This window comes from Anguilla rostrata, chromosome 2 (assembly GCF_018555375.3).
Source record: "Anguilla rostrata isolate EN2019 chromosome 2, ASM1855537v3, whole genome shotgun sequence".
In the NCBI taxonomy this organism is placed as follows: Eukaryota; Metazoa; Chordata; class Actinopteri; order Anguilliformes; family Anguillidae; genus Anguilla; species Anguilla rostrata.
The window spans coordinates 38,453,952-38,477,534 of NC_057934.1; the positions used below are offsets into that span (position 1 = coordinate 38,453,952).

The 23,583-nt window shown below is 41.9% G+C and overlaps 1 protein-coding gene across 1 annotated transcript; it reads right to left on the bottom strand.

Moving 5' to 3' along the window:
• Positions 1–906: 906 nt before the first annotated feature.
• pth3r (parathyroid hormone 3 receptor) lies at positions 907–17,003 on the bottom strand. The gene is made up of 13 exons (XM_064322007.1): positions 16,409–17,003; positions 12,996–13,101; positions 11,817–11,927; positions 9,918–10,042; positions 9,305–9,399; positions 7,820–7,973; positions 6,539–6,692; positions 6,272–6,332; positions 6,059–6,125; positions 5,581–5,675; positions 4,698–4,839; positions 4,207–4,248; positions 907–3,185 (listed from the first exon to the last, which is right to left on the bottom strand). The coding sequence occupies exons 1-13, from the start codon at positions 16,496–16,498 to the stop codon at positions 2,760–2,762; spliced, it is 1,668 nt and encodes a 555-aa protein (XP_064178077.1). The 5' UTR covers positions 16,499–17,003; the 3' UTR covers positions 907–2,759.
• Positions 17,004–23,583: the final 6,580 nt, after the last annotated feature.

Below are 23,583 nucleotides of genomic sequence, written 5' to 3' on the forward strand. Positions count from 1 at the left end.
CTGCAATTGCCATGACAACAGACATTATTGCCTGTTTTTTCCTGCTGAATGCTGAAAAATGCTGAAATGCCAAATTAGGCACTGTAGCTAGATAGCAAGCTTACTAATAGCTGACCTTCTAGCTGGCAAATGTGGGTACGCAGCTATCACTGGCTATGTGGTGACCTTGCTAAATAGCACTATTTAACATATAACTGACACACTGGTAATTTTACATACATGAGCGTAACCAAATATTCACAGTTCATTTAAGGGTCAACACCCCTGGTCCATCATTGGTTCCGACAGCATACCTCATCTCCCCATCCATTTAGACAGCACGGCTACATCCCACCTTGTTCGTGATTAAGCTTTGTATGTTGCGTATGTTGCCTGGGTTGGACAAATTGTAAATCTGGCAGCCGTGGGGGGTGGCACTGCCTGGGATGTCAGAACAAGGCTGGTACATACCATAGGCCACTTGCAACGTTAAAAGGAACTTAACTTTATAGTCCCCAAAACATCAATGCGAGGTTACTGGGATGTGTGAAAAATTCCGCTGCACAATGTACTTTCAAAACACAAACAAACACACACCTGCACATGCACTTATATACAGGGACATGTACACACCTGCGCATTCACCACAGACTGTAGTCCCCACAATGTACAGTATTATGGACATTACTGGTGAGAACAACGCCGCTACACAACATACTTGTGCCGTTAAAAGGAGCTTCACTTGTATTGTCCCCATGGCGTCTAATTTGATGTTACTGCAACGTTATAAGTAGCATAAATAACGAGGTAACGACATACCAGTGACTGGTCTGTGTTAGCAGGCTTGTCTGGTGGCACGTCTATTAATATCTTTTGGCTTCGGACTTATTTTTAGAAAAAAAAAACATTTCACACAAAGATGAGGCATTTCAAGACAGCACTGAAGATTTTTATGTATGAAACGGCCCTTCATTTTTTTTCTCTTGCATTTTATATTGCAGTTTTACAGAACAGTACAATCTTGTGCCATGAATAAAGATGGCAGCCTTATCACCAACATTATATAACACCAATGCAGTGATTGACATGTCAAGTTTTTCATGCTGAAGATTTTCTGATTTCTAGAGTATCAAAAACCCACATAGCCTTCACAATGATAATATTCAAGGTCAAACTAGAAAGTAGGCAAGCAACCTGTAGGCACAGTAAACAGTGAAGCAGACCAGAGAACATACAGCATAGCCAACAACAAGGCAGAATGCAGACATTATGTAAGCGGATTAGCGTCCAATGAATCCTGACTACTTTCCTTTTCAGATAACAGCAAATGGGACTGTTTCCGACATTTTTCTTACGTTTCACATTTTACATGAGACTTTCACAAGCAAACTCAAAAGTCTTCTCTGCTGAACAAAGTTACATCAAATTACCAAATAAAACTACAATCAACTTGCCAGTAATTACAAATAGCTCAAGCAAGGCCATAAATATCTCAAGCTTGTCAAGTATTAAACTGGTTCCGTGTTCAATGCGCTGTATCAGACCTGGGTCTAATGTGTATTAAAGTATTTTCTAATTATTTTATGTAAATCTGTTTGAAACAGCACATTTCCTATACAGACTATTTAATTCAACTTAAATATTTTCATGTATCTGAGATTATGTTAAAAAGTTTTATAAGGTTTTTGTAAGAAATGCTTTCAAATACGTAGTATTTTATTTCTGGGAGATATTTTGCAACAAATCAACCAATAATTTGTCTTCATTGAATGAATAAATGAATGAGGTTCTTAATGCTGGTATTTAAACAAAGGCCATAATCAGCACCAACCCTTCTCATGTAAGTTTTGACTTCCTCACCATTTAATTTAATAACAACAAAGAGATTGAATGTTTACACATACATTTACATATTAACATATTACAATACTTTTGTTATATTTACAGTCATATGTGGATGGTTGCAATGCTATTTTAGTTATCAGGGTTTAGGTATCGGGGTGCCAAAGATACCGACAGAGACAAATTTTTGCAATTATTCCTGAATGGAAGCCAAAAATGAAAAATGCTGCTGGTTTTAAAGTTACTTGTATAGATTTGAAAAGTGTTTGGAAGAACATTTGGCTTTTAAGCATTGTATTTGAAAATACTCAAATGCCTTTGGATTTTGCCTTGAATTATTGTGTAGTTAAAGGGCTTGAAATTCACACTAACCAAGCTGCCAAATGCAAGTAAAAGTAGCTTCTATTGGGTAAATATTTCAGCTTTGTACTAGCCACTTGTGCAGGTGTTTCTTTAAATCCGGTGTGACCCCTTACAGTAGCAAACGGTAGTTTCCATTCAGCACTCAATACTCAATAAAATGGCACAAAAACAACAGCATACCTATGAGCTCAACAGACAATAAGGTTTATGTTGTAATTGTTGCTTCACTGTAATTCAGTTGACTGCCCTAGTCAGTGGCTAAATGGTTCAAAATCACTTTCCCTATTCAATAGTTTACAATAGGATGTTGTAGCTAGTTAACCTGACCAAAGGTCACTGTGGGTTAATGACATCACAGCAGCCTCATTTTCTTATGAACTTCCACATGGCAGCATGTCTCATGTCTTTGAGTCTTTGCTGCCGGCAGACAACCAGCTTGTCACGGCAGTGTTGAATGGAACATGCCACAGAATTAGAAACTACCGCATACCAATTACAATGGATGTCATCCTGCAATGACGGGCAGGGAAGGGGATTTCTCTGTGGAGACACAGACAACAGACGGCAATGGGATTTCACAGGATGGTCTCAAACTCCTTAACGGACAGGGAGCAGGGGCAGCAGGGCTCCTCGTCGGAGGAGAGCGGGAGCACAGCGTCCCTCTCCTCCACGCTCCTCTCCATGGCCCTGGGCCTGTGCGGCAGCAGCCCCGGCCTCCTCTGGGCCTGCTCCCGCTGGGCCGGCGAGGGGAGGGGGGCCTCGGAGGCGCCGGGCACGTAGCCGGGGAGGCTGGACAGGGGATGCAGCGGGGCCAGGCGCTGCCGCCCGCCCGTCAGGGACAGGCCCTTGGTGGCTGCCACGCTGAGGCTGACGCTGTTGGTCGCGTGGGAGGTCATGCCGCCGTAGTAGCAGCTTCCCCCGCTGCTCGTCACCCGCGCCTTCTGCTTCAGGTCCAGAGTGAGACTCCGCCGTAGCCACGCCTTCTTCACCTCTGCCTGTACCTGCACACACGGACACAAATACACTCGGACACAGGCACACACCTACATATATGCACCTATATACATGCATGTACACAACCCATGCGCACAAATACAAGGACGCACCAGCACATGCACTCATATACAAACACACCAACATGTGCACTCATATACAAACACACACCAACATGTGCACTCATATACACATACACACCTGCGCATTCACCACAGACAAAAAAAAAATATGGAGCAAATATGGTGTCTGTGATGTCAAACATTGACTTCCCATGGGCTTGTGAAAAGGGTTTTATGTGTGGTTTTCATCCTTGATGACCAAGTGCCCTTAATCAGATATTTATGTTCAAGCCAAGGGCGCTTCACCCAACATTAATAATCAATACCTTCCTTTAATTAATTAAAAAGATGATGTGGATGTGAGACTGCTGCGCTAAGCAGGGTGCATGTGCAATATGCAGGCTTCACATGGACTGCTTATGCCAGCATGAATTTAAAATGAAAAATGAGGACAGGGTGCTAACAAATCATTGTGGTTTTCATGGCACATTGCCTTTAAACTGTTACTGCTTTAGGTTAAAAAATAGACCAAATTCACAGTTTTAAGCCACGGAAAAGCCAATGTTAGTGCCTCTATTGAAAAGCCTGAGATTTTGCAATCTGGCTGTGTGTGTTCTCAGTGTATCAGCCTCATTAGTCTGATGCTTGTGATTTGATGTCTATGTGTTAGAATATCGCAGCTGAAAGATTGTAAAATAATGTAATGTATTAAAGCTTTAGTATTATCTTGATATATCTTTGCTAGGTACCTCTGAGGTGCAAAATGCAAATACACAAATGAAATGGAAAAACAAAAATTGTGCACCAATGAATTGCAAAACAAATAAACTAAAACTAGCGGCCCACGGGCCTCCAAATGGAAAAATCTAGAACCTTGTAGGTGGAAAGATGGTGGCCCAGTATGATCTAGACCAGCATTTGCTCACAGGCACACATACTGGTACAGCCAAAACGCCCTCATACTTACCTCTCCATTGCAGAAGCAGTAGATGAATGCCACAAAGAATCCCTGAACAGAGCAGAATTGTGCACAGTAAGGTAATGCTTCCCTACATTTTTTTTGGCAACAAACCTATCCATTTTCATACCAATTTCTTTCATTTCGATGCCTGCCTTTATTTGAAATGACTTAGAATCAGCTATACTGGGAAAGGAGTGAAAGCTAATTCTGAGTCTCATTTTGTATTGCTGCACTCTGTTTTCTATTACTTGCAGGGTTAAAAAGAACTCAATTTCTATACCTTTGTGCTCTTTAAGAAGAGAGGATGATAAGTGCTAGAATGGAGGTTTCCATAAAAGATATTTTCTATAGTCACAGAGAAAACGCACCCAATGCCCTACCTGTATATCCTTCACACATCCTCCGTCATAGTCTATTATTACCACCACTGGATGAACACAAAGCCTGACCTTCTCCAATACCAGATGCATCTGTTTGCACGGGTGAATAAATCTGACCTGTGAGGAATTGAAGAACATCTCGTAGTGCATCTGCACCTGCCACAGCAAGCCAGTCACCTCTGTGTATGGCAGAGCCATAAACACCATGTAGTGCACCCCAAACAGAGGCATCAGCACCAGTGTGGACTTCAACAACTTCCTGCACGGTGAATAGAACATCACACAAGATATATGTAAGCCGTGTGCACATCATATGTTGGTCATGGTCATATTCTATGCATACGGTGGTCCATTAAATTATTTCACCCATTAGCATATGCTCTTATTCTGGGAAACTTGTAATGCTTCCTGTTTTAGGTATTCTGCTACTCCGTTCTTAAATTTGCATGAGGGAAGTACAACTTGGTATCTTAATTACCACATCAGTATAGACAGATTTATTCTTTCTTATTTCTTTTTTTCTCCCCAAATTTTGAATTCCCTGTTGTAACTGTAGGCCCATCACAGGAACATCCTCCATCATTTCAGGAGAGTGAATGTTTGCATACATGCCCATAAAAACATGTCCAGCTTGTTGTTCCTCATGTGCAGTGTTGTCAAACTGGTAATTTTGTCCTGAGATCAGTTAAGCATAGTATGAATGCTTATGTTCAGAAGTTGCTTTTTTAAATATCCTTGAAATTAAACAGTACAAGTAATGTATGTGTGTATCATACTAGGCTGCCCCAAAATGAATTTCCCTCTGGACAGCCTCCAGCCCTATCCCTAGTGCCTTGTGTCTTTAAAAACATTTAGAAGGAAAGCCTGTTTCTGATAGCTCTAATGAGTTGTCAGTAGGTCATGTGCCATGTAAAGTTCAGGTTGCAGGAACGTGGATGGATGCAGATTAAATTAGAGGTCAGCTGGTGAGTTGTTGGGGAGAGACTGAATGGCCACTGACCTATACTGCTGGCGTGGGTCCAGTTTGCCTGTGTTGGTCTCCCAAAGTTTGGAGGCCAGAACTCTCACAATGTTGAGGAACAGGAAGAAGTTCACCTGGATTGAGGAAGGACACAAAGATCAGAGGTATGAGATCTTATCAGAACCATGACTGGCTTTCTCTGACAACAGTTGATTTATGCCTTACGTATTTAAAAGAATTGTCCAATGTTAGAATATTAAGAAAGATTAGAGAAAGGTGGTGAGTTAGGGGCCCCAGCAATAGAGAGACCCTCCTGATATCTGGAATTTTTTTACTCAGTTATTACTCATAAGGCGTTGTGAAACTACAGTAGGACTTGCATTTAGATCTACTTTTGTGAACACAATGTAATCATGTGAGTAAATTTAATAATTAAACCTCATGATGCATGTGCATGTTAGCTTCAAATGTGGAACAAAAAGACAGAAAGTAGAAACAGAAAGACAAAGAGGCTTACAACAATTGCTGCCAGGATTGGAACTTGATAGATCCACTTCAGATTTCCTGCACTGATGTCCCAACATCTGGAGACAGAAATGAGCCTCTGTGACTCTGTGTGTGTGCGTGCCTGCGTGCACATATGCATGCATGTGTGTGCGTGCGTGTGAACATGTGTGTGTGCTTGTAATTACAGTTTTAGAATTCAGTGTTAGCGTTCCATGTTACTCACTGAGTGTCAGCAAGTGAAGCACGGGCACTGACCCAAATGGACACAAACACAGCTGGGACCCCTACATGTGAAACAGGAACAGAGACAGAGTGAGGCAGTTAAATGTGCTGCACTATTTCGACCTTTGATCTGTGCTTTATTGATAATTACCTTTGTTTCTAGGTTTCCAATACTCTCATACAGCTACTCTTATGAAATCCTACATTTAAATATTCAGCCAGAGTTTGTGACTGTATCAGGAAGGGAAGGGCTGGGCCTGTCACTGACCCCAGCCGATGATGATGAGGGCCCAAAGGTAGTTCTTGTCAGACAGGAAGGCCATGAATATGAGGCTGTGCAGGTAGAGCCCCTCCACCAGGATCCAGTAGTGGTTGGTGGCCAGGAAGTAGAGGAAAAAGGTCACAGCTACTTTGCAGCCTGCCTGCAGGGAGAGAGAGGAGCTGATAATGAAACTCTAAAGCCCCAAGGGACACATGGAGAGGAGACAATCATCACACTCTACAGACCAGGAACCAGAGGGGAAACGGTCATCACACTCTACAGACCAGGAACCGGAGGGGAAACAGTCATCACACTCTACAGACCAGGAACCGGAGGGGAAATGGTCATCACACTCTACAGACCAGGAACCGGAGGGGAAACGGTCATCACACTCTACAGACCAGAAACCATTGGGGAAACGGTCATCACACTCTACAGACCAGGACCAGAGGGGAAAAGGTCATCACACTTCAGGCCAGGAAAAGAGGGAAACGGTCATCACACTCTACAGACCAGGAACCGGAGGGGAAACGGTCATCACACTCTACAGACCAGGAACCGGAGGGGAAACGGTCATCACACTCTACAGACCAGAAACCATTGGGGAAACGGTCATCACACTCTACAGACCAGGAACCAGAGGGGAAACGGTCATCACACTCTACAGACCAGGAACCGGAGGGGAAACGGTCATCACACTCTACAGACCAGGAACCAGAGGGGAAACGGTCATCACACTCTACAGACCAGGAACCGGAGGGGAAACGGTCATCACGCTCTATAGACCCGAAACCACAGAGGAAATTGTCACCACACTCTAAAGACCAGGAACAAGAGAGGAAATGGTCATCACATTCTACAGACCAGGAACCATAGAGGAGATGGTCATCACACTCTAAAGACCAGGAGCCAGAGAGGAGACGGTCATCTTGCTCTAAAGACTAAGAACCAGAGGAGATGGTCATCACACTCTAAAGACCAGGAACCAGAGAGGAGACGGTCATCACACTCTAAAGACCAGGAACCAGAGAGGAGATAGTCATCACACTCTAAAGACCGGGAGCCAGACAGGAGACGGTCATCACACTCTAAAGACTAAGAACCAGAGGAGATGGTCATCACACTCTAAAGACCAGGAACCAGGTGAGCAAACACTGTTCACAATTCATGACTATAAAGGAGAGATCAGTGAGAAACACTACCAATACTGGTCATGTTGGCAACTTTGACAGAGAATAAAGGGCACAAAACAACACTTGAATAAGAGAAGCAGAGGTGCTGACAAACCATTTGGGGTCTGTGTCCAGTGATGTTGTCCTCAGTCCTACCCTCATCAGATACAGTGTACAGCACAGCATCCTTCACAAAAATGCTGATGGCACGACAAATGAAGGAAGAAAAAAGGTGGATGTGGATGTAGTTACGAGTGCAGTGCAGCCTCCTACAGGAGAGAGAGAAAGAGAGAGAGAGAGAGAGGAGAGAGAGAGAGAGTGAGAGAGAAGGGGCAAACATTGACGTACTACTGTGAGTCTTCATGTTCCTGACATAACTTACAAAACACATAGCAGTCTGTCTCTGACACATCATTTTTTCCAAGCTTGTTTCAGGGAGCACATTTAGGTTCAGTGTTACACAGGAAAATACAGGTACATGGTGTATTCACACTACTGCACAATACTCGTCCCTTACGTAACAAAATATATTGCCACTTATTGAAGAATCTACTGAAATACATTGAATCAATCTTGGCCGGACTGAATATATGGTTGAACTTCAAATATGTTTAATGAAAGCTGCAGTAATTGGTATATTTTGAAATATATATAAGGTACTCTAAATTGCCCATAGACATGAGTGAATGGTGTGAGCTCCAGCTCCCCCCATGACCCTGACCAGGAATAAGCAGTTTAGAACATGGGTGGATGGATGATTTCAGCCAGTAAACGTACTGCTAAAAAATAAAAAAAGCTAACCACACACTGCTGTTGTATTTTTTGTTACTAATTTATGACTCTATGCAGTTTATGGCTCAGTTTTTCTAAATTTTAGCCAATAAAATACTTAGAAGGCCACAGGATGGTACAGGCAGAAGACAATTCATCCCGCATGATCAATCAGGACCCTGTGATTCCCTTCAATGTTGTACTCCAGTTCATTTTCTTTTCTTTTGTCATGTTTAATCAAAGTGAAAATCCATCTTACTTTATTGATCAATTCTCAGTGAGTCTGGCATAAAGAGTGTGTTCAGTGCTTAATCTACTGTATTTTCATTTTTTATTTATTTTTCTTTTTGGGGGGGTTGATTCAACTGTACAGACTTCTCCCCATTATATAAGTGTCCAAATGCATGTATTTGCAGAGTATGAGGCAACTATCATAAAGCACTAAAACATACACACAGGTCACACCAGATATCTCAAGAGAAACTCATAGATATCACATGCATGTACTCTAATGATAAGTCTTTGGACCAAACTTTGCTTGGGGTGATAGATGCCCATTTTATCAAGATTTGGAATAATGTTAGCACTGTGAATAATTCAGAGATTAAATTAATAACATGATAATAACGTCACATTAAGTTCAAGCTGATTGTATCACAATTGTTCACATGTTCAGTGTTCATGATGTCACATGAATACATAGTTAAATATAGAGCACCTACTCAAATATCAATGTTTACCGCACATTCAGGTGTTCTGTCAGGGTTGTGTGGATATTAGTATTCACTGAAGGCCCTTTCACACATGCTGAGCTCTCCTCACATCTTACTTGAAGTAGCACAGGATGGAGACAGCCACCAGCAGGGAGACCAGGGAGATGGAGTACCCAATGGTGTACATCAGATGCAGGCGCTTAAACACTTCCTGTGGGACGGAGATGGGGATGAGAACCCACAGGTGTTTGTGTGTGTCTGTGTGTGCGCGCGCGTTCACGCATTATTTTTCTTCTTCTTCATCTTCTTATTCTTGCATTCTGCATTGCCAATATAATAGTCTGCCATTTTCAGTCCTGTAGGTCTGTACATCTTCAGGTGAAAGGAAGGATTTGTGACAATATCTGTTGTGTTCATGCCTGAAAATCAGGCTATATAAATCCTCACAAGTAACAAATTTGCAAATGTAGTATAGTATAGATTATACATTTTGGAGGCCGTGTAGTATAATGAATAAGGAACTGGCCTTGTAACAATAAGGTTGCAGGTTCAGTTCCCAGGTAGGACACTCTCAGGGGTACAGCAATATGAAATATCCAACTGTATAAATGGACACTATGTCAAATGTGGTTGCTGAAGAGGAGGAAATATTGTATCCTTCAGCTGTACAAGTGAGTTGTAACATTCTCACTTTGTGTGAGGTGTTCTGTAAATGGGAATGGCACTAACCTCTTCTTGGTTCCTGTGAGTGGACAGCAGGTAGGTGGTGCACTCAGTGTAGTTGGCCCATGTGCGGTTCACACTGGGCACCTGCTCCCAGTTCCCCCAGGCATCACACTGCCGGTATGCACGGCCTGGGAGATGGCAGAGGACGAACACAGTCAGACCAGTATCATATCACATCATATCACATCATGTTTGTTTTCCGTGTATTACGTCACGCATCACAGAAGAAATTTTCTGGCGTGACTTGGGGTGTTTTTCCAAGATGTGATCTATTTGTCAAATTTGAAGCCATGCTAACAACAATTTCAGCTTAATTTTACAAAAAACCTCTAGACTAAAATGTATAAGTGTCATATATTTTGGGTATGTCATTATGTGGTGCTTACCCATTAAGTGTCCTCACTTAGTGATTAAAACCAATTTTTCTAAATTAAATTTATTGCTAAACTCCCTAGGATGATGCGTCTATACCTGCCAAATGATTCTTCAGATTGTTGGCACACTTCTTCAAGGAAAATTCATGAAAAGAGGTTCAAAACAATGATCCATTTATTAAAGGAGTTTTCACCCCCGTCTATTTTCAGCTCAGTGGCCATCGCTGAAACTGAGCTAGTTGAGCTGTATTAGCTGTTTTACTTCAAACCCTCTTTCTTACCTCCCTGCCCACATCCTGTCCTGTTCAATATTATTATGACAAAATGGATAGTGCGCTGACCACACGGTCATGCAGTAGAGGCCTAGGATATTGTTTTAACTAGTGGTTTCATCGTGCAAACCTCTTTCTCTCCTGGTCAGAAAAGACAAGGCAAAAACAGAGCAAGGCATCATTCACTGCACACCACGCACACTGGAGGAAACGACGAATGTCGAAATGTGACATTTTTTTGTCAGTGAAGTCCGTTCTGGGGTGTACACTGAGCAACGCTTCTCAAGGTGTTGTGTAGTGCAACTGTTGAGAAATGAGGAGGGGTGCCCTTAACATTAAAAAAACAAACAGCTGCCTCTTTTTTCGTTGACAGCTGCCTGCCCTCTGATGAAAAAAAATGAAAAAAGTATTGCCCTGTTACTGAAGGAAAAAGGGGCAGAGACTCAAGCCTCACATCAGGTCTGTCAGGCATACAGACGAGCTGGCTAAAGTCTCAATGGAATCAGTAGAAGCGGCGACTCTCACACAACACCATAGATAATTGACAATTCACAGAGCTTTCCTGAGCCCACATACTCTTCAGATAACAGACCACACCGCTCCTCCGCCTGCTGTCTCTTGCCTCAGCAATCCTTCCCTTCGGGCTAATAGCATTCATGGGTGATATGGTGAGAATAAACATGCAACCCATGTCACATAAGGGGGGGTGGGCACTTATCTCCCTGTTTGGTCGTGTTTTATTAAAATGTTGCCATTGCTTGTATAGCTGGTGGTCAGAGCTGGTGGCCAGCACTAACAGGGATAGTTCCAGCAGCTCTCCATAAACATAAACTGAGAATGTGTTCTCAAAACTACTTAAATGTAAAACAGCTGATGGACAAAGAAAGGGCACCAGGTAGGTCACCACTGCAGGTGATTTCTTTCCCCGCCAGCCTACATAAATCCAGCGAGGCAGCGGACCTGTCACTGATCATTACTGTTAAGGAAACAGGAGGGTATGGAGGCTGCCGCAAATTATTTCTCACAATCCAGATATCAAAAGAAGCTGGAGAGAGAAGAGACAATAAGTCACTAGAATACGCATCTATTGTTCCCCTGATGTGATTTGTCCCTGCATCTTCTATTAATATATAAAATATACCCTTTTGATTTTGTGTTTTTAGCTTATTATTGCCCTTTTTCCCAGATAGAATTGATCTCCTTGATCTGCCATGTAGATGCAGTCAGGGCAGTGTCAGGGGATGGGGACTCCTCACCTCTGTGGTTAAAGTCATAGATGTAGTCAGGACAGAGAGCAGAAATCAGCTGGCTGGGCTTCCCCTTAGGCCAGCAGATTATACCATCCCACTCTGGCACGCAGTCAGTGTCTGCAAACAAACCAAGTATTACCAAAAGACACAACTGCTTTAAACTATAGTAATCTATTGTATTGTATTATGATAATAAGACACAGAGGAAAACTAACATCAATGAGGTAGGACAACCTTGCCAACTGAAACCCCTCCATTTCTATGTGACACATTGCAAATGTCTGTCTTGACAAGTGTTTTAGTCTCATATGAGACATTAAATCTTTTTTCTCTCAAGTAGAAAATATTAGCTTGTTTTAAGTTACTTTTTCCTTGTTGAATGAAATTGCCTTAGCCCATAGGCAAAACTTGAAATTAATCAAACTGTCCCACCTCATAGTTAACATTTTTGTCTTATTTAGCCAAAAAAGAAATAAGGTAATAGAAATAAGATTTTAAGTCTAAATATAAGACAAAAATTCTTGTTCAGGTTTTTTTTTTGTTTTTGCAGTGCACTGAGGCCACTTATGTGCCACCTCACAAGACTCCCATATGGCAAAACTTTACGGCAATATTGCTTTCAAATGATTGCCTATAATTTATACTTTTAATAAAGAGAGAAAATGGAGGTGCTTATTTAGCTGTGCCTCTCCACAGGCAACAAGTCATAGCTTTGGCTCGTGTAAAATTGTGAATATGAATCACTACAAAACATGACAATGCAATTGACCCGGTGGTCTCATTAGACTGTTCAGCATTAAACTTGCTTCTGTTACCATAGAGACCATTGGCTGCAGGAAATTGGGTACCCTGCATTGATGCACCTCACTGATTGAAACACGACAGGGCCCTGAAGTTATATTAAAAATAATCTCTTAGTCCAATCAAGCACCAGCATGAGTCAGATGCACTGACTTTTGTCCTGCTCCTTTCCTTTGTCTAACAGGATAACATGGTGGCCAGAATATGGATTTTACTTCTACGTGTTCCCTAACAAGTGCCAAGACATTAACAAAGCATTTGTACATGGTATCTGAAACATAAATTAGGTGAGTCAAGTCTGCCTCATGCTGCAAAAAAATACAGACACAGACAGCCCAAGACCTAAAACCTTGCACTCTTCAGAGAAAAAGTTGGTGCCAAAACCTCTGACTGTGTCCAGCTGGGCACGAATGCTCCTCTCACACTTGGCCCTGGCTCCAAGCAGGAGGTAGATCTGCTCGTCCCTTGTGATGACATCATCCGAATCCACCTGTATTGAAACAAATGGGTGTTCCATCATGTGTCAGCATAAGACATCACTGTGCTCTTACAGAAACAGAGAGCCCTCATGTAGGGTCATGGGGTATTGTGTCTCCCACAGCGCCCTCAAATTTATTAGGTGGTTGTCGCCGAAGCTAAATTTGCAAACATGCAGGGGCTTAATCCGCTGCCTCCAAGTGTTGTGAAATTGTTGAGCCAGACTGCGGTATGTGTCGGACCCTCTCAAACCCCTCGCACAGGAGCACCCCGGTGGGGAACTCCCCCGTAGCTGAGGACGACGGAACACAGGCGGCTCTGTGGTCGGAAAGCATTTCGCAAGCGCTCCTCAAAACCAGCAGAGCGCCTCAGTTCTCACATTCACTTAGACAGACTGAGGTGGGGGAGGGGCACATGGGCCAAACATCAGACAGAAGAAATAAACAGAGACAAAAAGAAAGAAATGGGTGAGAGAAATGGTCAGAATGAAAAAGAGTAGACTCTCAACAAACGATGGTATCCCTCCAGGCTGGTTTTGGTTTGGTTTGAATGGCTAGTTCAATGTTTGTGGGTATCTCAGGGGTTTTGTAGAGGCACATTCTACTGTGCTCTCCTAAACATAGGGCTGCCTGGACACTTCCCAAGAAATGCTTTGTGTGGGTGTGTGTGTGTGCATGTGTGTGAATGAGTGAGTGTGTGAGTATGTGAGGATGAGAGTGTGTGTGTGTGTGTGTGTGAATGAGTGAGTGTGTGAGTATGTGAGTATGAGAGTGTGTGTGTGTATGCTTCAGTGTATGCTCACAGCATCTGCGGTATTGAATATGTGCACGAGTGTATCTGGCCTCCCACCCAAGTCATGTTTCTGTGAAATCCATCTTTAGACTTGAGTAAAATATATATTAGTCGTATTAAAATGCCAGGTAATTAACAATGTATCTCAGTCCATGCCTGTAGATTATTTATTATTAGTTCTTATGCTAAATGTGAGATGCTCATAAGTTCTTACTGCCAGATAGTTATCTGTCTATTTTGCTGATGGGTGGAGAATGTGTTTGAAAATCAATTAGCTTGTGACAGATCCTCCTGTTGTTCTTAATTAGATCCACTCCCACTGAGGGGGTATGTCATTTTCTGCTTCACTGAGTGGGAGCAGTAAGTCTGTTTTGGGCTGACACTGGCTGAATGCAGAGGGAGACAATAACCAGAGCTGAAATAGCCCATGGCAGACCCACTCTACTCACCTTGGGCTGAAAGCCCATCCCTGTTGTGTTTATGTCAGTCATTAGTAAGAAAATCTACCTTCTTGCCATCATTGCCTTTGGCAGGTTCTCTGATGGTCATAGAGCCTTTGTCTGTTCTTTACCAAAATAAGACAGTGATCATAGCTAAAAGATTTGTTTGAGTTTTTTTAACAGCCCACCACCCTACCCTAGGACTGATACCTTCAGATGCTTTATACATTCAGTCCTGAACTGATTAGATGGTTTGAAAACTGATTTGTCCATGTCTTGTCTGAACCAACAGACTGAAGACATATTTTTGTTAGTAATCTCTCTTGTGCGGTCTATTTCTATTTCTCATTTTCCCTAAAGGAACCTTTGTCTGTGACTGGGTTCAAAAGAGCTTTACAATATATTAAAGTCATGTGCCAATGCGCTCACTGATGGTTATAAATCTGCCACTGCTGATCTGAGATCATTACGTCAAGACCTTTTCTTGAACCAGTCCATCAAACAAGGATGAATCAATATACCAGGGGTGATTGCTTCCACATAGTTTTGTCACTAGCAATAAGGGGTTAGGTGAATGAAGGTAATGCTTTCAAATCAGCAGTAGCAGAGTTATAACCATCAATGAGGGCACTAGCATGTGACTTGTAAAGCTCTTTCAAAATTTTGATCTGATAATAAAGATAGTTCCCTTTGCATACAGTAGGACATCTAATGACAAAGGTAATTTCCAGTGGTTCTCTCAACAAAAATGTAATTCCCTTTCAAAAATCAGTTTAACTGAAGCACATTAAAGCACTGGTCAATCCACAGTTGTTTTGAACCTGTCCATCAATAAGTAAGTATGCATTAAAGTGTTCAGAGGCAGAAAGAGACGTGTTATATTGGGCAGATATGATAACAGGGCTGAAAATCTTTCTGGCATCTGGTGACAACAGAGCCTAGATTAGTGGGATGCTATGACAAGATAATGAAGTTTTTTTTCATGTGTGTGTTCCATAGCAGGTCTGTAGTATTGAAATAGACTTTGGTGTTTCTTGTTTTGGGGTTCATGCTAGATAGTCTTAGGCTATACTCTGGCCGTCACCTGTAATAATGCTAAGGCTATCAATCTCCTGCAGCACCGAAGCCACAACATCACCCAACCCACAACCTGAGCCATTGGACACCTTGAAACTTGTTCTTCACACTCCGATTAGGCTCTAGAACGACAGCAAGGGCACCACTGAGGCCAATTCTGTTTCAGCACACATCCCCATTCTGCAGAGAGCAGAGGCGACGCTGCTCAAACAACATGTCACAGCAACCTCGGGAATGCTAAATCAGGTTTGTGACCCGTTCTGGACATTTGGCTACTGATTTTCTCTCAGCACACACCCACTCTGGCTTCCCACTCTGTCAGCAGAACTTACACTTTAATGGACTTTATGGGACCCCAGGTAGTACCTTCCTAAGATGTGCCTGGTGCCCACCCAACCACAGTACAGTATTTATTGTTCTTCCCTGGGAGGAGCATTGTTTGCAGTCAAAGCTGTGACTCTTGCATGCAGTAATCCATCATGCATTAATCATCATGTCATTTGATTGCTTAGTCTGTGCCACCAAGGCCAACCAATTTGGTATGCTTCTGTGATTATGTGACATTTATTTAGGAGATGCTTTTATCCAGAGCAATTTACAATTTAAATTGTTTACATGGTTGTACAGTTCATGATTTCCAACACAAGTTAAACATTACATTCTTGTGATGATTAGGGGAAAATCTGACAACCCTGTCCAGTAACAGAATGATGTATATACATTTCTTAATATCAACACCATGAGCAGAAATAAACTATTTAAAGGACTGACTGTTTTCTGCTGATTTTAAATAAAGGTCCTTTGATTAACCTGATGTTTACAGCACTGATGTTTACTCAGTCAAACTGATCTGAAAGCACAGTTCATATGAGGAGTGGTACATGTGCTATTCTGGTCTTGATCATGTGGTAGATTGTAATTATCATGCATGACATACAGTAACAACTAAAGTTATCTTGTGACCTGAATCTCTTTGTGAGTACAAAATGCTGTAATTAGTGCCAGACTCACCAATGCACTGATCACCTCCAAGGTAAAACATAGAAGGAAGACAACTCCTTTCACAGATGACATAGTTCCTGTTTTGGCCCATGCAGCCATCCTATCTATTTAAACCCCAAAAGCGAAGCTTTGTACTCCAGTAGAAAAGGATTCTGAACTCCTTAGGGGGCTATCTGGGTGAGCAGCTCCCAAAAACACCAACCGCGATTCTTGGGTATAAGCGGCATTGCAACTGTTGCCATCTGTGTCCCCATTCGCCGTTAATGAGAGAAAAAAAGAGGATCACTGGAAGATCCTCTTTGGAATTACCCTGGTCCTAATGTCCCATTAATGAAAGAATCCCAGCAAACTCTTAGTGTCTCTGAAATGCTTTGCCATTCAGCCTATGGGATCTGGATCTCATCACTCCCGTAGCTCTGCACAGTCCGCTCTTCTGACTGCCCTTTGAGTGTGCACTCCTTCAGCAGTGTGGCACCTTCTTCTCACTCTTTAGTGTGGGGTTGGGCTCTAGCTGGGGATGAATGCCTTTCTCCTCTGAGCTGTACTCCCTCTCTGAGCTGAGTCCGCTGTGAAAAGGTGGGGGAGTGAGGGATGGTGTGGCTGTCTCCTCACATCTCTGACAGTGCAGCTCCCGCCACTGTTGACTGTGAGGGATGGGACTACCCTCCCAGCTCCCACTGCTGTTAACTCTTTCCTCTCTGTAGGTCTTAGTTGTCAGTAGTTCACAGTCATCGTGTTTCGACTATAAGTAGATTTGCACCTCATGGAACTTTTTCTGTTAATAAATGAATATGCCACCTTTTCCCAAGTGTACTGACTAAACTAGCAGTTACTTTTCCAAAGTACTTAGATGGTACAAAGTCAGGTCCAGCATTATTGGCACAATGGATAAAGATGCATAAAAAAACTTTTTGTATAAAGCATTGAATAGGAATTGTTGTAGAAACAAATTAACACCATTATTAAGATAAATTGTAATTTTCCTGAATGTGGAAAATATTGTAGGATTCAATGGAATCACCATATTTTCCAAATTAATAATTTATACCACAAAAAGGGTTTGTGTGGTTAGATCTTCGCGGAGCCTCCCCTGGCAAGGACAACATCACAGATCCTTTTCCTATAATGTTGTGACAAGGTTGGATAAGACATTTTGAAAGATATTGGACCAATCCATCTTACAGAACCTTCCAACATCATCGATATCTTTAGGTCTGCACTAATGGAGCCTTCTTCAGTTAAGACCACAAGTTTTGTATAGCATTTAAGTCTGAGATGGCCATGGCGAAGAACCGAAGCACAAAACCACTTGCAATGATTTTGAGGTATACTAGGGCTCATTGTCTTGTTGGAAGTTTTACCTACAGCGAAGCCTCAGCTTCCTGGTAGAGGCAACCTGATATTTTGCTAAAATGTCCTGGTAGTTAGTGGAATTCATGATGCCATTGATTTTAAAAATTCCCCTGGATCACTGGCAGCAAAACAGCCACAAAGCATTAATTAACCATGATATTTAACAGTAGGTATGGGGCGCTTTTTCTTGCATGTATCCCTCTTTTGATGACAAACATGCTTAATGGTTTACATGGCCAAAAAGTTCAATATTGTTCTCATCTGATCATAGCACCCAGTTCCAGTTGTAGTTTCAATAACATTTGGCTAAGTCTAGATGCTTGAATTTGGTGGTTGCTGTCAGTAATAGCTATTTTCGTGCAACCATTTCAAAGAGGCTGTTGGGGTGGGAGTGGTGTTTTATGGTTGATTTTGATTTGGTGACTCCAAGATGCAACTGAAGTTGGCCGTTTTCGATCCTTGGACTCTTCTCTTTCTTCCTCACCATCTTCTTCCCTGTGCATAGGGCAATATGAACCTGAGACCTTTTCCTGAAAGGTTTATAACTGTTGATATTTGAATTTTTTATTATTGTCTACTGGTATGTCCAACCATTTATGTAATTTTTTTAAACATTATCTGATTTGTGGAGGTCAACAACTATTTGTCTCTTGACATTTTTTTGCTTACCCCATGGCAATATAGTTGATGAGTGTTCTCATTTTTATACATTTTTAAACAGGAAGTGATAAAAGGCCACAATACAGTTCCTTAAGCTGAGATTTCTTTAAATTATCAGGATTTTATTGTCAATTTAACTTTGTTAGATTTTATTTGGGGTACAATCATTTTGACATCTAGATTTTTGAGACAAGAAAACAGTACTACTCAACAGAACAGCATTTTTAAAAAATAATAATTGCATATATAATCAAAGTAGTCTATAATAGTCCCGTGTGTGAGCATAAAATATAGCTTATTATCTGCGCTATTAATGTTATGAAGCCATTTTCTCATTTTCATTACGGGCACTAATAGTTCTGGGCCTGACTCTCTATATTGTTTCATACGGTGGCCGACAAGTGCAAACACGCTGCAACGGCCCAAAACATTTCCATAAGGAGAAACGTGCTGCTTCAGAAACGATGCCAATTCTAAAACACATACGAAAATCCAAAACAAATACAACAACAGAAACGTGCTGCAAATGAAAAAACGTTCTGCAGAAAGCCAAAACAAATACATTAACAGCAAACACACTGCAAATACAGAAGCGATGGGTGTTCAACTAGTGTTTTATGTGTTCTGCTCTCCTTTTCACCTCTCTCCACCTTCCTCTTATGCGATGTCCCCTCGCTGATCAATAAAGTATCCTATCATATGTGGAGACGATGTAGAGGAGAGAAAACTAAATGCAATCAAAACACTCGGGTCTCCAGGAAAGTAGTTAGCTACCACTACGGATAACGTTAGCTAGAGTGAAATGCAAGATCTGGCACACAATGTTGTCGCTAGCAAGCAAGTCAAAGTGTCTAGCACGCCAACGCTAGCTACGTAAATCTGTTGCTCTTTTATAATATTGTAAAAGACTAAGGCCAAATGTAAAAAAAGAATACGTAGTACCTTTTTATGTCGCCTCTTTAATTAATTAATTTTTTTTATCTTTTTTTTTCTCTTCTGGAGAACTTCCGTTGTGTTGACTGGATATGCAGCGTTTTTCTGTTGCATTTGTTTAGTTTATGTGTTTTTGATTTTGCATCATTTCTGTATTTGCAGCGTGTTTGCTTAAATGTATTTGTTATGGCTTTCTGCAGCACGTTTTTTCATTTACAGCACGTTTCCGTTGTTGTATTTGTTGTGGATTTTCGTATGTGTTTTTGAATTGGCATAGTTTCTGAAGCTGCAGCACGTTTCTCCTAATAGAAATGTTTTGGGCCGTTGCAGCGCCTTTGCCCTTGTCGGCCACCGTAGTTTCAGGTATAAAGATAGTTATGTAGTAATTCTGTCCATCTGAATATTGCGAAAAACAATGTATATATGAGATTATTTCGTACTATATTCGTGTTATTATTAGCCCCTGTCCATAAACCCTTAAAGGTTAATGCAGTAATTGATCACTACCAGAAAAGAGGGGAAAGAACAGGAAAGACTGCCTTTGATTATGTTGCCCTCCTGTGGTGAACCAGAATATGGCAGCATTTATCTGAACTCCTGACTGCTGAATGTTTCACATCCACTTTTAAAAGCGTGGATGAGTTTACCCTCATGTGGTAAAAGCATGAAAAGTGTCAGACTACAGCCCTAGTACTGAGGATTCCTACTTGCAATTTAAATTGGGCCCCATAGATCACTGTGTCACTGAGAAATGGGCATACTTTTTGTTCCTTAAAAAAGTCACATTTTCGTTTTTTTTCCACCACATCTATGCTTAAAGTGTTAGAGGCTGCACCATGAGGAAAAGAAAATGAAAGTAAAACCAGAAAGAAAAATTGCAAACAGTTCCATTGTCACGTCTCTCGTTTGGTTCAGTACCTTTTGTGTCATTATCTTTTCTTCGTTAGTCTTGGTTTTCTTGGTATTTTTTTATCAGTGTATGCCATTATAGTCAAAGGGGGAACAGGTAATTTTGTCAGATTTTCTCTGCCATTCTGGTTTTGTTTTCTAGGCATACGATCTCAGCGGTATCTCTGCTTTGACAGTGCTGGGAGCTGCCCTGATTGGCCTCCTTGCAAACAGCTGTCCTGATTGGTTGCTAAGATTCAGGCACGATAATATTTAGTGTGGCTGATTTCATCGTGCTGACTTGTCCAGGCTATGGTGACCTCCTGTCTTGACTACTGCAACTCCCTCCTTGCAAGCCTGCCAGGTTGTGCCTACAGTCACTACAGATGATTCAGAATGCTGCTGTCTGACTTGTCTTCAACCTTCCTAAGTTCTATCACATCACTCCCCTGCTGAGGTCACTCCACTGGCTACCAGTTGCTGCCAGGATCAGGTTCAAAGTCCTGACACTGCAGCCAACAGGACAGCCCCCACCTACTTACAGGACATGATTCAATCCTACACACCAGCTCGACCACTCTGCTTTTCTGCAGCAGGGCAACTTGAACTCCCTACCACGAGGCTTCTTCACCCTAGCTCCCCAGTGGTGGAACGAACTCCCTGTTCCTCTACGAACCACTTCCTCATTGCCCATCTTCTGCCGTGGTCTGAAGACTCATCTCTTCAGACTATACCTGGACTAAAATCTACTTTGTTCCTATAGCACTTTCATGTTACACATGTAACTCCAGTAACACTCATGTTACATGATTCTCCATCCAGCATTTTATTGTCATTTGTATCATTATCTGGATGTTGTAGCTTGTCATGCTTCCTAGTTTGACTTTGCATGGGTTAGGTCAGAGAGTAATGTTTACTGTGCGAACTGGACTTAATGTGTTCATGGCTATGAATAACTGTGACAAAATGAGTATTGTACCTTGTTATGGCCCGGCTCTTGGCCACAACAAAAATGGAGACACACACAATATAAGGGAAAAATTGTCAAGAATTTATTGTTTAAAAGTATATAACTAAACAAAATGCAATGGGAAGTGGCAATAAGTAAATCAGTAATGTAAGTGAGTGGATGCAATTGGAAGTATGGTGAGGTGGGTGTTGTATGGTGGAAAATAAAAAATACGGTACGGAATAAGGTACTTGGGAGAGAGGAGCCCCCACTCTGTGAGACAGGTAGGCTTTTTAAGGCTATAGGGCAGGAAACCCAGGCCAGGTGTCCTGGATCATCCTGATTGTTCTCTGGCCCTACCCACCAGTTACCTGCTTGGATACAGAATATAATTAAGTTTCACACAGGCCCTGACAGACAAAGCCAGAGGGCCGTCACATACCTTATCAGACCTGTGTTTTGTAGTTGTTCCAATGACCTTTGGTATGCACATCACTTTGGATAAAATAAATAAATAAAATGTAAAAAATAAAAATGTAAATAGGGTACACACATTAGAGGGCTCTGAAAATGCTTTTCATTTTCATTTCAGCCACAACTGCAATCCCTGAAATATAATGGGCTGTCAATTGTAAAGTCGGTAGAGGGAAAATAAGGCCACATTATGTCAGAAATAGCCACGTTATGTCATGGCCTTCTCAGTCACCACTTCTGAATATATTGATTGAGTGACAGATTGATTTACTCTTGTGTGGAGGAGTGATGTTTAATTCCTCATGCACAAATCCAAAGACTGGTAGATGCTACTCCATGAAATATGAAGGCCATTCTGGCCACACACAGTGGACCTACACCCCATTAAATAAAAGATTCTGAACCTCAAAAGTGTGATTCATAGCAGCCATTTTGTGAGACAAAGATGCTTTTAGACAATTCAAATGAGAGGTAATTCTATCGCCAGATTGAGAACTTTGAGAGGACACAGGGAATAGCTGAGCTGTGGCCCCCTGCTGGACTACCTCACATGTACACACAGTGCTGAGTATGGCAGGATCACCCTGAGTATGGCAGGATCCAGTATGGCAGGATCCAGTCCACTCAGGAGTGCTCCCAGTTATTGTGACCCTGACATCAGCCAGACCTGACAATTCCTGTCATCTCCAATGAACAGAGAGCTCTTACTGGCTAAACACTACACCTACATCAACAGGCTTACTTATCATTGGCCTAAAAGAGACCAACATCTGCAGTTTCAATATCAAAGGCTGACCCTCTGACCCACCAGTGGAACCTTGCTTATCATGGCCTCCACTTCTGGGAGATCTGCGGCTGCCATCCCAGCCTCTGCATCCAGTCCACTGATACTGGGAGCCAGCGGCATAATGGGATTTATAACCTTCCCATTAATAACCTGGCTGCTGAGTCCATATTCCAAGAGGAGGTTAAAGGGCTAGATTCAGATTCCTGCAGAAACAGAATGAACAGCGACTGAACAAGAAGCCATCCACAGGCACAGCCGTTCTCCTGACGCACTGACCACCTTGCACACTCTTGGTGTATTAGCATGGCAGTAACCAATAAAAACAGGGGACTGTGTGTACTTCCTTGCTTGGTATCATTTACAGTGGTGCCATGCAAATCTTAGATCATATCTCTTTCAATGATACAATTTCCTTCTATTGTGTTGTATTTTACCCCCACTCTCCTCAGAATACAGAAATATATCTGTTTGCAAATGATCTATGAAAGATTGAAATGCCATCTCGTAGTTAAATAACTGATTATCAATTGTGTCATGATGATTCCAGCTGCTCCTTTTATCTCATATATGTTTCTTGGGAGCAATAAACACCCCCCATGTTCATTGAAAATCTTTTGGGTTATATTAATGTAATTATATGTATCTCTGTGAAGGGTCCCTAATCAAAAGCTATAATTATAACTTTCTGTGCAGTTTGTGGAGAGGAAAATTGAGAAAATCCAGACACACTTTTGTTTGTCAAGACTTTGTACACAGTATAACCATTGTTCCAAAAAATAAAAATCTTCTGAAATGGTATGGTAGTCAGTACTGATACAACACTTGACCATTTCCCTACCCCCACACTGGAATTTCCAGAACCTCTCCAGATGGTAGACCTTTCTCATACTCACTGATGACCCCTTATTCCCAGCACACACACACACGCCGACACATCCACAGACATACACACACACATGCATGCACACTCACATGCACACATGCACCCATGCATATGTGCACACACATACATACATACACTGACATACACCCACGGTCACACGCTCTTGTTTGAAAGGAGCACTGTCTACATCTGGTTTCAATGAGAGGATGCAAGGGTCAGGTCACCCCTGTCCTTATGGACTGCAGAGTAGCAGCTAC

Bases quoted from the DNA above. Each gene is read 5' to 3' on its own strand.
- pth3r (XM_064322007.1), bottom strand. From the start codon at position 16,498: ATGGCTGCATGGGCCAAAACAGGAACTATGTCATCTGTGAAAGGAGTT. The intron at 7,974-9,304 runs GTAAGATGTGAG...TCTCTCCTGTAG, and splicing joins TCCATCCTGTGCTACTTCAA to GAGGCTGCACTGCACTCGTA. The intron at 6,126-6,271 runs GTGAGTAACATG...TTCTGTCTCCAG, and splicing joins GCTTCACTTGCTGACACTCA to ATGTTGGGACATCAGTGCAG.